Below are 19,223 nucleotides of genomic sequence, written 5' to 3'. Positions count from 1 at the left end.
GTACACCGCTGCCGTCACTTTCTTCACTAGTCCCTCTGGCTTTACCTAAATCAGTAATGCAGACAGGTGCCGGATTATCTGATATTCTGGAATATCCGGACACTAGTCAGTGAACCCCACAAGCCTGGTCATCAGCTAATTCCACATTATATTGCAGGTCAACGGCAGAATTATCAGATTTTGTAAATTAAAGGAATTTTATAAGAGGGGTCATCCATAATTGCTGCCATGTGAGTCTGGTTCCATGGGGCACGGGTTTGATTTCTCATGGCAATGTTCTCTACACTATGTCTTATGGGGATCCAGCTGGAGGAGAATGTACACTCATATGAATCTCCTGATTATGGTCTTGTGGCTGGGAAATTCTGCATTCTGTCAATTGAGAGGGTTCTTAAAGGGAATTTGTCAGTAGGTTTTTTATTGTGTAATCCGATAGCAGCATAATGTAGGGGCAGAGAACCTATTTCCAGTGATGTCACTTACTGAGCTGCTTGCTGTACTTTTGATAAAATCACATTTATCTGCTACAGATCTAGCTGAGCTCTTTATAACCCCACCCTCACCCCTGACATACAGCTTCCTGTGTATAACCCCACCCTCACCCCTGACTGGCAGCTTCCTGTGTATAACACCGCCCTCACCCCTGATTGGCAGCTTCCTGTGTATAACCCCGCCCTCACCCCTGACTGGCAGCTTCCTGTGTATAACCCCGCCCACACCCCTGACTAGCAGCTTCCTGTGTATAACCCCGCCCACACCCCTGACTAGCAGCTTCCTGTGTATAACCCCGCCCTCACCCCTGACTGGCAGCTTCCTGTGTATAACCCCGCCCTCATCCCTGACTGGCAGCTTCCTGTGTATAACCCCGCCCTCACCCCTGACTGGCAGCTTCCTGTGTATAACCCCGCCCTCACCCCTGACTGGCAGCTTCCTGTGTATAACCCCGCCCTCACCCCTGACTGGCAGCTTCCTGTGTATAACCCCGCCCTCATCCCTGACTGGCAGCTTCCTGTGTATAACCCCACCCTCACCCCTGACTGGCAGCTTCCTGTATACACTGCAAGCTGCCTATCAGTGGTGGGGGTGGGGTTACACAGATTAGATGAACTACCAGGCAAGTGAGACCTAGTCCTGAGGAGATAATCTGCTGATAAAACACTGTTTGTATTGAAACTACAGCACACAGCCTAATAAATGATACATCCCCGGAATCAGGCTCTCTGCCACTACATTATGCTGCTCTCAGATTATATGGCAAAAACCTGCTGAGAAATTCCCTTTAATAGTCGTAGCCCCCCTTCAGTTTTCCAGTAGATAAGAGATAAATGCTTTAGTGTAGAACACCCCTCTAAAATGTAATGGTCACGGTCTGTCGTTTTTAATATATCCTCCCGGGGCTGGCTTTATTTATTGTGCTTTACAATCATGGCCTGAGCAGTTATGTGAGGGGCTGGCTTTAGTTCTTGTCCTTTACAATCATGGCCTGAGCAGCCATTTGAGGGGCTGGCTTTAGTTCTTGTCCTTTACAGCCATGTGAGGGGTTGAACCCGTTTCTGTGAGGGGTGATACTTGGTTCTTCACTGGGTGAGGGCCACACTGTTATCTACGGTGTTGGGGGACACGCTCGTTTCTGTGAACTGATGTATTGGTGCTGCGCCGGGGCGGTGGGCGGATGGCCTCTTCTTATTTACAAGGGGCTGTGCTTTTGGGTTTTCTCCTCAGTTCCGGATTTCTTGATGGTTTTTCCACACAGCTAGAAATCTCTTCCTCCTTAAGAAGGCAGGCGTGCCAAAGCCATTGTACCATAGATATTCGGGGGAGAGGACCTTGGTAGGTTTGTGGTACAGGAAGTATTTGTTCAGGTAGCTCTCGTCATGCCATACGGCTTCAATGTTCTTGTCCTTGTCCGCCATCATGGCGTCATGGCAGAAGTTGGTGAGTTTGTATATCTCTTCGATGTTTCCTCCAAAGTAGCCCCCGGCATAATAGAAGTCTCCTTCATCAAAGGGGATGTAAGCCTCCGACTGCGGGTTCCGCTCATATGTGTAATGTTCACGTTTAGCCCCGTACATCCCCGGATGTAGGGTCCCAAACAGGTCACTTAAGATCTCTACCCCAACTTCATCACTGAACCTCATGTCCACATCCACACACACCAGGTAATCCACCTCCCCTCTGAATCGCTGGTGGGAGTAGTCCCGGAGCATCTCCATACGCCTCATGGACACATCCTGCCACCTCTGGTAAGTGGGCACTCTCAGCACCCGCATCTGCCTGCCCTCTGCCATCTCCATGATGGGAATGTCACTAACACGGTCTGTAAAGACGTAGTAATTCACTTTGTGTCCCACCATGAAATACTTCTCTCCCGTTTCTATAAAGGTCGGAACAAAGACGGTACATCTGCAAGATAAAAACAAGACAATTACTAAATAATAAAGATAATAGATAATAAATAGATATAATAGATAATAAATAGATATAGATAAATAATAGATAATAAATAAATAATAGATAAAAACAAAAACAATTATTAGGTTCTGTAGAAGGACATAGATCTGGGTATTTATTATGATGGAATATAGGCTGAACTGGATGGACAAATGTCTTTTTTCGGCCTTACTAACTATGTTACTATGTTACTAAGATGGCAGGAGGGTGTTATACTGAGGGGCTATAGAGAACTAACCTGAAGAAGACACTAGTCAGAGGGTGTATCAGCAAGGTGGTATATATAATGTGCCATACGTACCAGTCCCCCATATATACAATGTAACGCACGTACCACTCCCCCGTATATAAGGTGTACCGTGAGTACCACTCCCCCGTATAAACAGTGTACCGCACGTACCACTCCCCCGTATATAAGGTGTACCGCAAGTACCACTCCCCCGTATACAGTGTACCGCACGTACCACTCCCCCGTATATAAGGTGTACCGCAAGTACCACTCCCCCGTATAAACAGTGTACCACACGTACCACTCCCCTGTATATAAGGTGTACCGCAAGTGCCACTCCCCCGTATAAACAGTGTACCGCACGTACCACTCCCCCGTATATTAGGTGTACCACAAGTGCCACTCCTCCGTATAAACAGTGTACCACACGTAAAACTCCCCCGTATATAAGGTGTACCGCAAGTACCACTCCCCCATATAAACAGTGTATCACACGTACCACTCCCCCGTATATAAGGTGTACTGCAAGTGCCACTCCCCGGTATAAACAGTGTACCGCACATACCACTCCCCCGTATATAAGGTGTACCACTCCCCCGTATAAACAGTGTACCACACGTACCACTCCCCCGTATATAAGGTGTACCACTCCCCCGTATAAACAGTGTACCACACGTACCACTCCCCCGTATAAACAGTGTACCACTCCCTCGTATATAAGGTGTACCACTCCCCCGTATGAACAGTATACCGCACGTACCACCCCCCCTTATATACAGTGTACCACACGTACCACTCCCCCTTATATACGGTGTACTGCACGTACCACCCCCGGTATAAACAATGTAACTGTACCACCCCCAGTATATACAATGTAACTCTGGGTACCACCCCCAGTATACACAATGTAACGCAGGGTACCACCCCCACTATATACAATGTAACGCAGGGTACCACCCCCACTATATACAATGTAACGCAGGGCACCACACCCAATATATACAATGTAACGCAGGGTACCACCCCCACTATATACAATGTAACGCAGGGTACCACCCCCAGTATATACAGTGTAACGCAGGGTACCACCCCCAGTATATACAGTGTAACGCAGGGTACCACCCTGTATATACAGTGTAACGCAGGGTACCACCCCCAGTATATACAGTGTAATGCTGGGTACCACCCCCAGTATATACAGTGTAACGCAGAGTACCACTCCCACTATATACAGTGTAACGCAGGGTACCCCTCCCCACATTACATGCGGCTGTTTCCTTTCATTTTTCTCTTTTTAGTGGCAAATATGGTGATTCCCACACACACGTTCCTCTGATGAAACTGCGCATTCAGTACAGCCAAGTTGTAGGTGTCATTCCAGACTATAGGCGCCAGCCACGGGGTCAGCACGAGTACGTCCGTCCGCCTGTGCGATGAGAAGCTGGTTATTACTGACATGAAGTAAGATGCAGGTATTTCTGGATCAGATGGCAGAAGAGTCGTGTCTGTGTGTACGTATAACAGTGTGTACGAGAGACCCCGGGCAACCAACCACGCAAGGCCATAATGACGTCACCCAGGGCCCTGAACACCCTTTGCATTAACTAACATAGGTATGTATATAAAGTTGTGGCCAAAAGTATTGACACCCCTGCAATACTCTCAGATAATACTCAGTTTCTTCCTGAAGATGATTGCAAACACAAATTCTTTGTTATTATTACCTTCATTTAATTTGTCTTAAATGTAAAAACACAAAAAGAATTGTCCTAAAGCCAAATTTGATATAATTCCACACCAAACATAAAAAAGGGGGTGGACAAAAGTATTGGCACTGTTTGAAAAATCATGTGATGCTTCTCTAATTTGTGTAATTAACAGAACCTGTAACTTACCTGTGGCACCTAACAGGTGTTGGCAATAACTAAATCACACTTGCAGCCAGTTGACATGGATTAAAGTTGACTCAACCTCTGTCCTGTGTCCTTGTGTGTACCACATTGAGCATAGAGAAAAGAAAGAAGACCAAAGAACTGTCTGAGGACTTGATAAACCAAATTGTGAGGAAGCATGAGCAATCTCAAGGCTACAAGTCTATCTCCAAAGACCTGAATGTTCCTGTGTCTACCGTGCGCAGTGTCATCAAGAAGTGTAAAGCCCATGGCACTGTGGCTAACCTCCCTAGATGTGGACGGAAAAGAAAAATTGACAAGAGATTTCAACACAAGATTGTGCGGATGTTGGATAAAGAACCTCAACTAACATCCAAACAAGTTCAAGCTGCCCTGCAGTCCGAGGGTGCAACAGTGTCAACCCGTACTATCCGTCGGCATCTGAATGAAAAGGGACTGTATGGTAGGAGACCCAGGAAGACCCCACTTCTTACCCCGAGACATAAAAAAGCCAGGCTGGAGTTTGCCCAAACTTACCTGAAAAGGCCTGAAACGTTTTGGAAGAATGTTCTCTGGTCAGATGAGACAAAAGTAGAGCTTTTTGGGCAAAGGCATCAACATAGAGTTTACAGGAGAAAAAAAGAGGCATTCAAAGAAAAGAACACGGTCCCTACAGTCAAACATGGCAGAGGTTCCCTGATGTTTTGGGGTTGCTTTGCTGCCTCTGGCATTGAACTGCTTGACCGTGTGCATGGCATTATGAAGTCTGAAGACTACCAACAAATTTTGCAGCATAATGTAGGGCCCAGTGTGAGAAAGCTGGGTCTCCCTCAGAGGTCATGGGTCTTCCAGCAGGACAATGACGCAAAACACACTTCAAAAAGCACTAGAAAATGGTTTGAGAGAAAGCACTGGAGACTTCTAAGGTGGCCAGCAATGAGTCCAGACCTGAATCCCATAGAACACCTGTGGGGAGATCTAAAAATGGCAGCTTGGAGAAGGCACCCTTCAAATATCAGGGACCTGGAGCAGTTTGCCAAAGAAGAATGGTCTAAAATTCCAGCAGAGCATTGTAAGAAACTTATTGATGGTTACCGGAAGCGGTTGGTCGCAGTTATTTTGGCTAAAGGTTGTGCAACCAAGTATTAGGCTGAGGGTGCTAATACTTTTGTCTGGCCCATTTTTGGAGTTTTGTGCGAAATGATCAATGTTTTGCTTTTTTCTTCATTCTCTTTTGTGTTTTTTCATTTAAGACAAATTAAATGAAGATAATACCAAAGAATTTGTGATTGCAATCATTTTCAGGAAGAAACTGAGTATTATCTGACAGAATTGCAGGGGTGTCAATACTTTTGGCCACAACTGTACATAGTATATACACTTACTCCATTCCTCAACATTGAAATTGCAGCACAAGAAGAAGCGGTAAGTGATGATGGAAGTCACAGCATGGAGATGTTACTAATCTGCAAATGATAGAAGAGAGGAGACCAAGTTATCACAATCTCTGGCTGGATCCAGTCTGAGCCACCTTCCTCAGACAACTATTATAAGGTTTGTCCTGTCTTGTGATGAAAATCTAAGGTCACGCTATGTGACTGCGGACTTCTGAATCCTTACAATACACAAAACCAGGGATTCAAGCTTGAGGAGGCTAATTTGCATATTCCAGGTGCCTCCTGGGAAAAGCGAAGAGTCTCCCTAAGCTAGAAGATCGTTGGGTACAGCCGGGACCAGCTGCTTGGAAAGAATCACCAAACCGCGCGCCTTACGGCGCACGAATTTTTGCCTGTAGGACATTAATGCAAGAGAGCTTGGCTGAGTAGATTACACAAGAAGGAAAACACACAGCAAGTCAGCAGGATCTAGGAGCAACATGGCAGATGTGACAACCTACATGGTGAGCTGCAGCATGTGCTACATGTTCACAGATCGACCAGAAGAAGAATTAAATTTCACCTGTCAGAAGTGTAGACTAGTGGCCCTTTTAGAAGAAAAGGTGCGGGGTCTGGAAGAAAGAATAGCAACTTTGAAACTCATCAAAGAGAATGAAGACTTTCTAGACAGAACAGAAGCATCTCTACTGGTCACAGAAGGTGAAAAAAGTGTCAGAGAACCTCCAAAAGCAGATGAGTGGAAGCATGTGACCAAAAGAAGCAAGAAGACCATGGAGAAATCACCAACCACACAACTGAAGAACCGATATCAAATCTTTGTAGAGGATGAAGATGGCACACCTAAGGATGAAGCAATACCAGCAAGCAAAAAAGAAAAGGGCACACAGCAACAAGTGACAGCAAAAAGTACAGTCAAGAAGCAACGAAGAGTGGTGGTGGTGGGAGACTCACTACTGAGAGGCACAGAAGCAGCCATCTGCAGACCGGACATAACTGCAAGAGAAGTATGCTGCCTTCCAGGTGCGATGATCAAGGATGTGACCGATAGGATACCAAAGCTCTTCAACTCCAAGGACATCCACCCATTTCTTCTGATACATATTGGCACCAATGACACGGCAAGGAAGGACCTACCGACAATCTGCAAAGACTTTGAAGAGTTGGGGAAGAAAGTAAAGGAACTGGATGCACAGGTAGTTTTTTCTTCTATCCTTCCAGTAGACGGGCATGGCACCAGGAGATGGAACAGGATCCTTGATGCAAACAACTGGCTAAGACGATGGTGCAGACAGCAAGGATTCGGATTCCTGGACCACGGTGTGAATTACTTGTACGATGGACTCCTCGCCAGAGACGGACTACACCTCAACAAACCTGGGAAACACACATTCGCCAGAAGACTCGCTACACTCATCAGGAGGGCGTTAAACTAGAAGAAGAGGGGACGGGAAGAAAAACATTAGACTTGAACAAAGAAGATCCAGGAAAACATACTCAGAAGGGAGGTAAGAACATTTCTAAAACAATCCACAGCGAGGAGATTGGAACAAAACAAAATCCTCTAAACTGCATGCTCGCAAACGCCAGAAGCCTGACAAACAAGATGGAAGAACTAGAAGCAGAAATATCTACAGGTAACTTTGACATAGTGGGAATAACCGAGACATGGTTAGATGAAAGCTATGACTGGGCAGTTAACTTACAGGGTTACAGTCTGTTTAGAAAGGATCGTAAAAATCGGAGAGGAGGAGGGGTTTGTCTCTATGTAAAGTCTTGTCTAAAGTCCACTTTAAGGGAGGATATTAGCGAAGGAAATGAGGATGTCGAGTCCATATGGGTCGAAATTCATGGAGGGAAAAATGGTAACAAAATTCTCATTGGGGTCTGTTACAAGCCCCCAAATATAACAGAAACCATGGAAAGTCTACTTCTAAAGCAGATAGATGAAGCTGCAACCCATAATGAGGTCCTGGTTATGGGGGACTTTAACTACCCGGATATTAACTGGGAAACAGAAACCTGTGAAACCCATAAAGGCAACAGGTTTCTGCTAATAACCAAGAAAAATTATCTTTCACAATTGGTGCAGAATCCAACCAGAGGAGCAGCACTTTTAGACCTAATACTATCTAATAGACCTGACAGAATAACAAATCTGCAGGTGGTCGCGCATCTAGGAAATAGCGACCACAATATTGTACAGTTTCACCTGTCTTTCACTAGGGGGACTTGTCAGGGAGTCACAAAAACACTGAACTTTAGGAAGGCAAAGTTTGACCAGCTTAGAGATGCCCTTAATCTGGTAGACTGGCACAATATCCTCAGAAATAAGAATACAGATAATAAATGGGAAATGTTTAAGAACATCCTAAATAGGCAGTGTAAGCGGTTTATACCTTGTGGGAATAAAAGGACTAGAAATAGGAAATACCCAATGTGGCTAAACAAAGAAGTAAGACAGGCAATTAACAGTAAAAAGAAAGCATTTGCACTACTAAAGCAGGATGGCACCATTGAAGCTCTAAAAAACTATAGGGAGAAAAATACTTTATCTAAAAAACTAATTAAAGCTGCCAAAAAGGAAACAGAGAAGCACATTGCTAAGGAGAGTAAAACTAATCCCAAACTGTTCTTCAACTATATCAATAGTAAAAGAATAAAAACTGAAAATGTAGGCCCCTTAAAAAATAGTGAGGAAAGAATGGTTGTAGATGACGAGGAAAAAGCTAACATATTAAACACCTTCTTCTCCACGGTATTCACGGTGGAAAATGAAATGCTAGGTGAAATCCCAAGAAACAATGAAAACCCTATATTAAGGGTCACCAATCTAACCCAAGAAGAGGTGCGAAACCGGCTAAATAAGATCAAAATAGATAAATCTCCGGGTCCGGATGGCATACACCCACGAGTACTAAGAGAACTAAGTAATGTAATAGATAAACCATTATTTCTTATTTTTAGGGACTCTATAGCGACAGGGTCTGTTCCGCAGGATTGGCGCATAGCAAATGTGCCAATATTCAAAAAGGGCTCTAAAAGTGAACCTGGAAATTATAGGCCAGTAAGTCTAACCTCTATTGTTGGTAAAATATTTGAAGGGTTTCTGAGGGATGTTATTCTGGATTATCTCAATGAGAATAACTGTTTAACTCCATATCAGCATGGGTTTATGAGAAATCGCTCCTGTCAAACCAATCTAATCAGTTTTTATGAAGAGGTAAGCTATAGGCTGGACCACGGTGAGTCATTGGACGTGGTATATCTCGATTTTTCCAAAGCGTTTGATACCGTGCCGCACAAGAGGTTGGTACACAAAATGAGAATGCTTGGTCTGGGGGAAATTGTGTGTAAATGGGTTAGTAACTGGCTTAGTGATAGAAAGCAGAGGGTGGTTATAAATGGTATAGTCTCTAACTGGGTCGCTGTGACCAGTGGGGTACCGCAGGGGTCAGTATTGGGACCTGTTCTCTTCAACATATTCATTAATGATCTGGTAGAAGGTTTACACAGTAAAATATCGATATTTGCAGATGATACAAAACTATGTAAAGCAGTTAATACAAGAGAAGATAGTATTCTGCTACAGATGGATCTGGATAAGTTGGAAACTTGGGCTGAAAGGTGGCAGATGAGGTTTAACAATGATAAATGTAAGGTTATACACATGGGAAGAAGGAATCAATATCACCATTACACACTGAATGGGAAACCACTGGGTAAATCTGACAGGGAGAAGGACTTGGGGATCCTAGTTAATGATAAACTTACCTGGAGCAGCCAGTGCCAGGCAGCAGCTGCCAAGGCAAACAGGATCATGGGGTGCATTAAAAGAGGTCTGGATACACATGATGAGAGCATTATACTGCCTCTGTACAAATCCCTAGTTAGACCGCACATGGAGTACTGTGTCCAGTTTTGGGCACCGGTGCTCAGGAAGGATATAATGGAACTAGAGAGAGTACAAAGGAGGGCAACAAAATTAATAAAGGGGATGGGAGAACTACAATACCCAGATAGATTAGCGAAATTAGGATTATTTAGTCTAGAAAAAAGACGACTGAGGGGCGATCTAATAACCATGTATAAGTATATAAGGGGACAATACAAATATCTCGCTGAGGATCTGTTTATACCAAGGAAGGTGACGGGCACAAGGGGGCATTCTTTGCGTCTGGAGGAGAGAAGGTTTTTCCACCAACATAGAAGAGGATTCTTTACTGTTAGGGCAGTGAGAATCTGGAATTGCTTGCCTGAGGAGGTGGTGATGGCGAACTCAGTCGAGGGGTTCAAGAGAGGCCTGGATGTCTTCCTGGAGCAGAACATTATTGTATCATACAATTAGGTTCTGTAGAAGGACGTAGATCTGGGGATTTATTATGATGGAATATAGGCTGAACTGGATGGACAAATGTCTTTTTTCAGCCTTACTAACTATGTTACTATGTTACACTATCAGCATTCTGTAGTGTCACTTTTGAGACCTGAGGGTCATGTGTCCAAAAGTATGCGATTTCCATACATGTGGTCACAGGCCAACTAGACGTCCTCGGCTTCACTCAAAACACGTGAATTGAGCGATGCTGAGTATGTCAAGTCGGAATGTGGCTGGAAGCATGCAAATCCCATACTTTTGGTCACGTGACTGCCAGGTCTCTGAAGCATCACTAGAATCCTGATAGCATGCGGTGTGCACAGATTCAGAAGTCTACAGTCACATATATTGACTAAACTTTTACTACAGGACAGAACCACCCTATTAATAATCTCAATAATAGCAGCCGTAGCTGTAATTGGAGAAATACCCCAGAAAGAAAAAATCCAGAGATTGTAATGTTTCCATCAACGGATTTCCATCATTGCGTATTCCTTCTTGGTGCTGTAAATTCAATGTGAAGGAGTGTATATACTGAGACCTCTCGTGTGTTATTCCTATTGATGTGACATGTTGAGTCTCCTGTCTGCGTTATATATATGGTGTAGTGCAACACAATACCCCATAAGGCCATGCTCACACAAAATATACAGTGGGTACGGAAAGTATTCAGACTCATTTACATTTTTCACTCTTTCATTGCAGCCATTTAGTAAATTCAAAAAAAGTTCATTTTTTTTCACATTAATGTACACTCTGCATCCCATCTTGACTGAAAAACCCCCAGAAATGTAGACATTTTTGCAAATTTAATAAAAAAGAAAAACTGAAATATCACATGGTCATAACTTAGTATTCAGACCCTATGCTCAGACACTCATATTTAAGTCACCTGTCTATTTCCTTGTGATCCTCCTTGAGATGGTTCTACTGAATCATTGGGGTCCAGCTGTGTTTAATTAAACTGATAGAACTTGATTGGGAAAGGCGCACACCTGTCTATATAAGACCTCACAGATCACAGTGCGTGTCAGACCAAATGAGAATCATGAGGTCAAAGGAACTGGCCAAGGAGCTCAGAGACAGAATTGTGGCAAGGCACAGATCTGGCCAAGGTTACAACAGAATTTCTGCAGTACTCAAGGTTCCTAAGAGCACAGTGGCCTCCATAATCCTTAAATGGAAGAAGTTTGGGACCACCAGAAGTCTTCCTAGACCTGGCCGTCCAGCCAAACTGAGCAATTGTGGGAGAAGAGCCTCGGTGAGAGAGGTAAAGAAGAACCCCAAGATCGCTGTGGCAGATCTCCAGAGATGGAGATGGGAGAAAGTTCCACAAAGTCAACTATCACTGCAGCCCTCCACCAGTCGGGCCATTATGGCAGAGTGGCCCAACGGAAGCCTCTCCTCAGTGCAAGGCAAATGAAAGCCCGCATAGAGTTTGCTAAAAAACACATGAAGGACTCCCAGACTATGAGAAATAAGATTCTCTGGTCTGATGAGACGAAGATAGAACTTTTTGGTGATAATTCTAAGCGGTATGTGTGGAGAAAACCAGGCACTGCTCATCACCTGCCCAATACAATCCCAACAGTGAAACGTGGTGGCAGCATCATGCTATGGGGGTGTTTTTCAGCTGCAGGGACAGGACGACTGGTTGCCATTGAAGGAAACGAATGCGGCCAGGTACAGAGATATCCTGGATGAAAACCTCTTCCAGAGTGCTCTGGACCTCAGACTTGGCCGAAGGTTCACCATCCAACAAGACAATGACCCTAAGCACACAGCTAAAATAACAAAGGAGTGGCTTCAGAACAACTCTGTGACCATTCTTGACTGGCCCAGCCAGAGCCCTGACCTAAACCCAATTGAGCATTTCTGGAGAGACCTGAAAATGGCTGTCCACCAAAGTTCACCATCCAACCTGACGGAACTGGAGAGGATCTGCAAGGAAGAATGGCAGAGGATCCCCAAATCCAGGTGTGAAAAACTTGTTCCATCATTCCCCAGAAGACTCATAGCTGTACTAGCTCAAAAGGTTCTTCTACTCAATCCTGAGCAAAGGGTCTGAACACTTATGACCATGTGATATCAGTTTTTCTTTTAACAAATTTGCAAAAATTACTACATTTCCGTTTTTTTCAGTCAAGATGGGGTGCAGAGTGTACATTAATGAGAAAGAAATGAACTTTCTTGAATTTACCAAATGGCTGCAATGAAACAGAGTGAAAAATGTAAAGGGGTCTGAATACTTTCTGTACCCACTGTAAGAATGTGTCTATTGGTCGGACAGAAATCTACTCACTGAGGTTTTCCGGTATCTGGCTGCTGGTACACAAGTCTGCAGAATAAGACAGCAGAGAAGTTTTAAGATTTATGCTGTAACCTATATAGAGTGATAATGTTACAATAACACACCTGTTATATACTGTCTATCTAGAACTGTCACGGCCCTATGATACACATGTCTGGTGATGTCAGAGCTGTATGATACACGTTATATCTGATGTCAGAGCTGTATGATACACATTATATCTGATGTCAGGGCTGTATGATACACGTTATATCTGATGTCAGAGCTATATGATACACGTTATATCTGATGTCAGAGCTGTATGATACACGTTATATCTGATGTCAGGGCTGTATGATACACGTTATATCTGAGGTTAGAGCTGTATGATACACGTTATATCTGATGTCAGAGCTATATGATACACGTTATATCTGAGGTTAGAGCTGTATGATACACGTTATATCTGATGTCAGAGCTATATGATACACGTTATATCTGATGTCAGAGCTGTATGATACACGTTATATCTGATGTCAGAGCTGTATGATACACGTTATATCTGATGTCAGGGCTGTATGATACACGTTATATCTGATGTCAGAGCTGTATGATACACATTATGTCTGATGTCGGAGCTGTATGATACACGTTATATCTGGTGATGTCACAGCTGTATGATACACATTATATCTGGTGATGTCAGAGCTGTATGATACACATTATGTCTGATGTCAGAGCTGTATGATACACATTATATCTCAGGTCAGAGCTGTATAATACACGTTATATCTGATGTCAGAGCTGTATGATACACGTTATATCTGAGGTCAGAGCTGTATGATACACGTTATATCTGAGGTCAGATCTGTATGATACACGTTATATCTGATGTCAGCTGTATGATACACGTTATATCTGATGTCAGCTGTATGATACACGTTATATCTGATGTCAGATCTGTATGATACACGTTATATCTGAGGTCAGATCTGTATGATACACGTTATATCTGATGTCAGAGCTGTATGATACACGTTATATCTGATGTCAGAGCTGTATGATACACGTTATATCTGAGGTCAGATCTGTATGATACACGTTATATCTGAGGTCAGAGCTGTATGATACACGTTATATCTGAGGTCAGAGCTGTATGATACACGTTATATCTGATGTCAGAGCTGTATGATACACGTTATATCTGATGTCAGAGCTGTATGATACACGTTATATCTGATGTCAGAGCTGTATGATACACATTATATCTGATGTCAGGGCTGTATGATACACGTTATATCTGATGTCAGAGCTGTATGATACACGTTATATCTGATGTCAGAGCTGTATGATACACGTTATATCTGATGTCAGAGCTGTATGATACACGTTATATCTGATGTCAGGGCTGTATGATACACGTTATATCTGAGGTCAGAGCTGTATGATACACGTTATATCTGAGGTCAGAGCTGTATGATACACATTATATCTGATGTCAGGGCTGTATGGTACACGTTATATCTGATGTCAGAGCTGTATGATACACATTATATCTGATGTCAGAGCTGTATGATACACGTTATATCTGATGTCAGAGCTGTATGATACACATTATATCTGATGTCAGGGCTGTATGATACACGTTATATCTGAGGTCAGAGCTGTATGATACACGTTATATCTGATGTCAGATCTGTATGATACATATTATGTCTGATGTCAGATCTGTATGATACACGTTATATCTGATGTCAGCTGTATGATACACGTTATATCTGATGTCAGATCTGTATGATACACGTTATATCTGATGTCAGAGCTGTATGATACACGTTATATCTGATGTCAGAGCTGTATGATACACGTTATATCTGATGTCAGATCTGTATGATACACGTTATATCTGATGTCAGAGCTGTATGATACACATTATATCTGAGGTCAGAGCTGTATGATACACGTTATATCTGATGTCAGGGCTGTATGATACACGTTATATCTGATGTCAGAGCTGTATGATACACGTTATATCTGATGTCAGATCTGTATGATACACGTTATATCTGATGTCAGAGCTGTATGATACACATTATATCTGATGTCAGAGCTGTATGATACACATTATGTCTGATGTCAGAGCTGTATGATACACATTATGTCTGATGTCAGAGCTGTATGATACACATTATATCTGAGGTTATGGCTGTATGATACAGGTTATATCTGATGTCAGAGCTGTATGATACACATTATATCTGAGGTTAGGGCTGTATGATACATATTATATCTGATGTCAGAGCTGTATGATACACGTTATATCTGAGGTTAGGGCTGTATGATACACATTATGTCTGATGTCAGAGCTGTATGATACACGTTATATCTGATGTCAGAGCTGTATGATACACGTTATATCTGATGTCAGATCTGTATGATACACGTTATATCTGATGTCAGAGCTGTATGATACACATTATGTCTGATGTCAGAGCTATATGATACACATTATGTCTGATGTCAGAGCTGTATGATACACGTTATATCTGAGGTCAGAGCTGTATGATACACATTATGTCTGATGTCAGAGCTGTATGATACACATTATATCTGATGTCAGAGCTGTATGATACACATTATATCTGAGGTTAGGGCTGTATGATACATATTATATCTGATGTCAGCTGTATGATACACGTTATATCTGATGTCAGAGCTGTATGATACACGTTATATCTGATGTCAGGGCTGTATGATACACGTTATATCTGATGTCAGAGCTATATGATACACGTTATAGCTGATGTCAGAGCTGTATGATACACGTTATATCTGAGGTTAGGGCTGTATGATACACGTTATAGCTGATGTCAGAGCTGTATGATACACGTTATATCTGATGTCAGAGCTGTATGATACACGTTATATCTGATGTCAGAGCTGTATGATACACGTTATAGCTGATGTCAGAGCTGTATGATACACATTATATCTGAGGTTAGGGCTGTATGATACACGTTATATCTGATGTCAGAGCTGTATGATACACGTTATATCTGATGTCAGAGCTGTATGATACACGTTATAGCTGATGTCAGAGCTGTATGATACACGTTATATCTGATGTCAGAGCTGTATGATACACGTTATATCTGATGTCAGAGCTGTATGATACACGTTATAGCTGATGTCAGAGCTGTATGATACACGTTATATCTGAGGTTAGGGCTGTATGATACACATTATATCTGAGGTTAGGGCTGTATGATACACGTTATATCTGATGTCAGAGCTGTATGATACACGTTATATCTGATGTCAGAGCTGTATGATACACGTTATAGCTGATGTCAGAGCTGTATGATACACATTATATCTGAGGTTAGGGCTGTATGATACACGTTATATCTGATGTCAGAGCTGTATGATACACGTTATATCTGATGTCAGAGCTATATGATACACGTTATAGCTGATGTCAGAGCTGTATGATACACGTTATATCTGATGTCAGAGCTGTATGATACACGTTATATCTGATGTCAGAGCTGTATGATACACGTTATATCTGATGTCAGAGCTGTATGATACACATTATATCTGATGTCAGGGCTGTATGATACACGTTATATCTGAGGTCAGAGCTGTATGATACACGTTATATCTGATGTCAGATCTGTATGATACATATTATGTCTGATGTCAGATCTGTATGATACACATTATATCTGAGGTCAGAGCTGTATGATACACGTTATATCTGATGTCAGATCTGTATGATACATATTATGTCTGATGTCAGATCTGTATGATACACGTTATATCTGATGTCAGGGCTGTATGATACACGTTATATCTGATGTCAGAGCTGTATGATACACGTTATATCTGATGTCAGATCTGTATGATACACGTTATATCTGATGTCAGAGCTGTATGACACATATTATATCTGATGTCAGAGCTGTATGATACACATTATGTCTGATGTCAGAGCTGTATGATACACATTATGTCTGATGTCAGAGCTGTATGATACACATTATATCTGAGGTTATGGCTGTATGATACAGGTTATATCTGATGTCAGAGCTGTATGATACACATTATATCTGAGGTTAGGGCTGTATGATACATATTATATCTGATGTCAGAGCTGTATGATACACGTTATATCTGAGGTTAGGGCTGTATGATACACATTATGTCTGATGTCAGAGCTGTATGATACACGTTATATCTGATGTCAGAGCTGTATGATACACGTTATATCTGATGTCAGATCTGTATGATACACGTTATATCTGATGTCAGAGCTGTATGATACACATTATGTCTGATGTCAGAGCTATATGATACACATTATGTCTGATGTCAGAGCTGTATGATACACGTTATATCTGAGGTTAGGGCTGTATGATACACATTATATCTGATGTCAGAGCTGTATGATACACGTTATATCTGATGTCAGATCTGTATGATACACGTTATATCTGATGTCAGCTGTATGATACACATTATGTCTGATGTCAGAGCTGTATGATACACATTATATCTGATGTCAGAGCTGTATGATACACGTTATATCTGATGTCAGGGCTGTATGATACACGTTATATCTGATGTCAGAGCTATATGATACACGTTATAGCTGATGTCAGAGCTGTATGATACACGTTATATCTGAGGTTAGGACTGTATGATACACGTTATATCTGATGTCAGAGCTGTATGATACACGTTATATCTGATGTCAGAGCTATATGATACACGTTATAGCTGATGTCAGAGCTGTATGATACACGTTGTATCTGATGTCAGAGCTGTATGATACACGTTATATCTGATGTCAGAGCTGTATGATACACGTTATAGCTGATGTCAGAGCTGTATGATACACATTATATCTGAGGTTAGGGCTGTATGATACACATTATATCTGATGTCAGAGCTGTATGATACACATTATGTCTGATGTCAGAGCTGTATGATACACGTTATATCTGATGTCAGAGCTGTATGATACACGTTATAGCTGATGTCAGAGCTGTATGATACACGTTATAGCTGATGTCAGAGCTGTATGATACACATTATATCTGAGGTTAGGGCTGTATGATACATATTATATCTGAGGTTAGGGCTGTATGATACACATTATATCTGATGTCAGAGCTGTATGATACACATTATGTCTGATGTCAGAGCTGTATGATACACATTATGTCTGATGTCAGAGCTGTATGATACACGTTATAGCTGATGTCAGAGCTGTATGATACACATTATATCTGAGGTTAGGGCTGTATGATACATATTATATCTGATGTCAGAGCTGTATGATACACGTTATATCTGATGTCAGAGCTGTATGATACACGTTATATCTGATGTCAGAGCTGTATGATACACATTATGTCTGATGTCAGAGCTGTATGATACACATTATGTCTGATGATGTCAGAGCTGTATGATACACTTTATGTCTGATGTCAGGGCTGCATGATGCACATTATATCTGGTGATGTTATATCTGCAGCAGCATCCCCCTCCTCCCTGTAGTTACTGTATACCTGTAGATGTACTGAATAACTTTACCTTGGAAGTTTCAGGTCTCTTTGTAGATCGGTGGCATGGGCTCCATGAGAAATGCTTGCTTCCTCAGAGCGGTGATGGCTTTTTGAAAACAAGTTAGGGCAGATTTCATGAGTGATCAGAGGTTGGTGTCTTGCTGGACTCCTTCAACAACAGAAGCCATAGACAGTCTTTATCCACCAGTGCTGACCCTCCATTACCCCTGGGCATTATCTACATTGTGGGACATAAAAGTTGTTCAGTCTGCCGCTGTGCCTGTGTCAGATGTTGGGGAACCATCTGGCTGCACATTCTCCCAGCCAGCAATGTCCACTGGCAGCCCCATGTTCTACTCAAGTCATGGAGCCTTGGGCGAAGTAACGGAGGCAAATCTCTTCCTAATGGTTGCACCACAACCCAAATTATTATGCAACTGTTACTTTTCTCTGATTTTCCTAAATAGTCGATGCCAATGCGTCAATATAATGTTCAAATCAATTATATTGGATAAATCTACTAATATTAACAGGATTTTGTAATTAAATTAAAAAAATCAAAATGTTCTAAATTATTCTGCACAAGAATTTCCAAACATTTTATAGGTTGTAAAGAACTGAAAATTGTCATTTGTTGACTTTGCAGCATTAAGAGATCATATTTACCGAAATCATAAGCTTTTCCAATCAAAAACACCTTATCAGACCAAGTTACAGTGGCATGTAAAAGTTTAGGCACCCCTGGTCAAAATTACTGTTATTGTGAACAGTTAAGCAAGTTGAAGATGAAATGATCTCTAAAAGGCCTAAAGTTAATGACGACACATTTCCTTTGTGTTTTAGGCAAAATATATATATATATAGAAAAAAAAACCAACCAGCACTCCCAATGTGAACACATGCAAGCTGCAAGCTGTATCATATAGATATAAAGAAACACAGCAGCACATGTATATGAATCTAGGCCATGTGAAAACACAGACAAATATTCAATATGAATCATACTACTCAAAAAT

At 42.0% G+C, this 19,223-nt stretch overlaps 1 protein-coding gene across 1 annotated transcript; it reads right to left on the bottom strand.

The window, feature by feature from the left end:
- Window positions 1-1,596: 1,596 nt before the first annotated feature.
- Window positions 1,597-2,451, bottom strand: LOC138662162 (histo-blood group ABO system transferase-like). The gene has a single exon (XM_069747369.1). The coding sequence runs from the start codon at window positions 2,352-2,354 to the stop codon at window positions 1,719-1,721; it is 636 nt and encodes a 211-aa protein (XP_069603470.1). The 5' UTR covers window positions 2,355-2,451; the 3' UTR covers window positions 1,597-1,718.
- Between the last annotated feature and the right edge of the window lie 16,772 nt (window positions 2,452-19,223).

The sequence above is a fragment of the Ranitomeya imitator genome, chromosome 2 (assembly GCF_032444005.1).
Source record: "Ranitomeya imitator isolate aRanImi1 chromosome 2, aRanImi1.pri, whole genome shotgun sequence".
Classification (NCBI taxonomy): Eukaryota; Metazoa; Chordata; class Amphibia; order Anura; family Dendrobatidae; genus Ranitomeya; species Ranitomeya imitator.
Note: the sequence above shows the minus strand (reverse complement) of the source record. Positions and strands in the feature narration are given on the sequence as shown.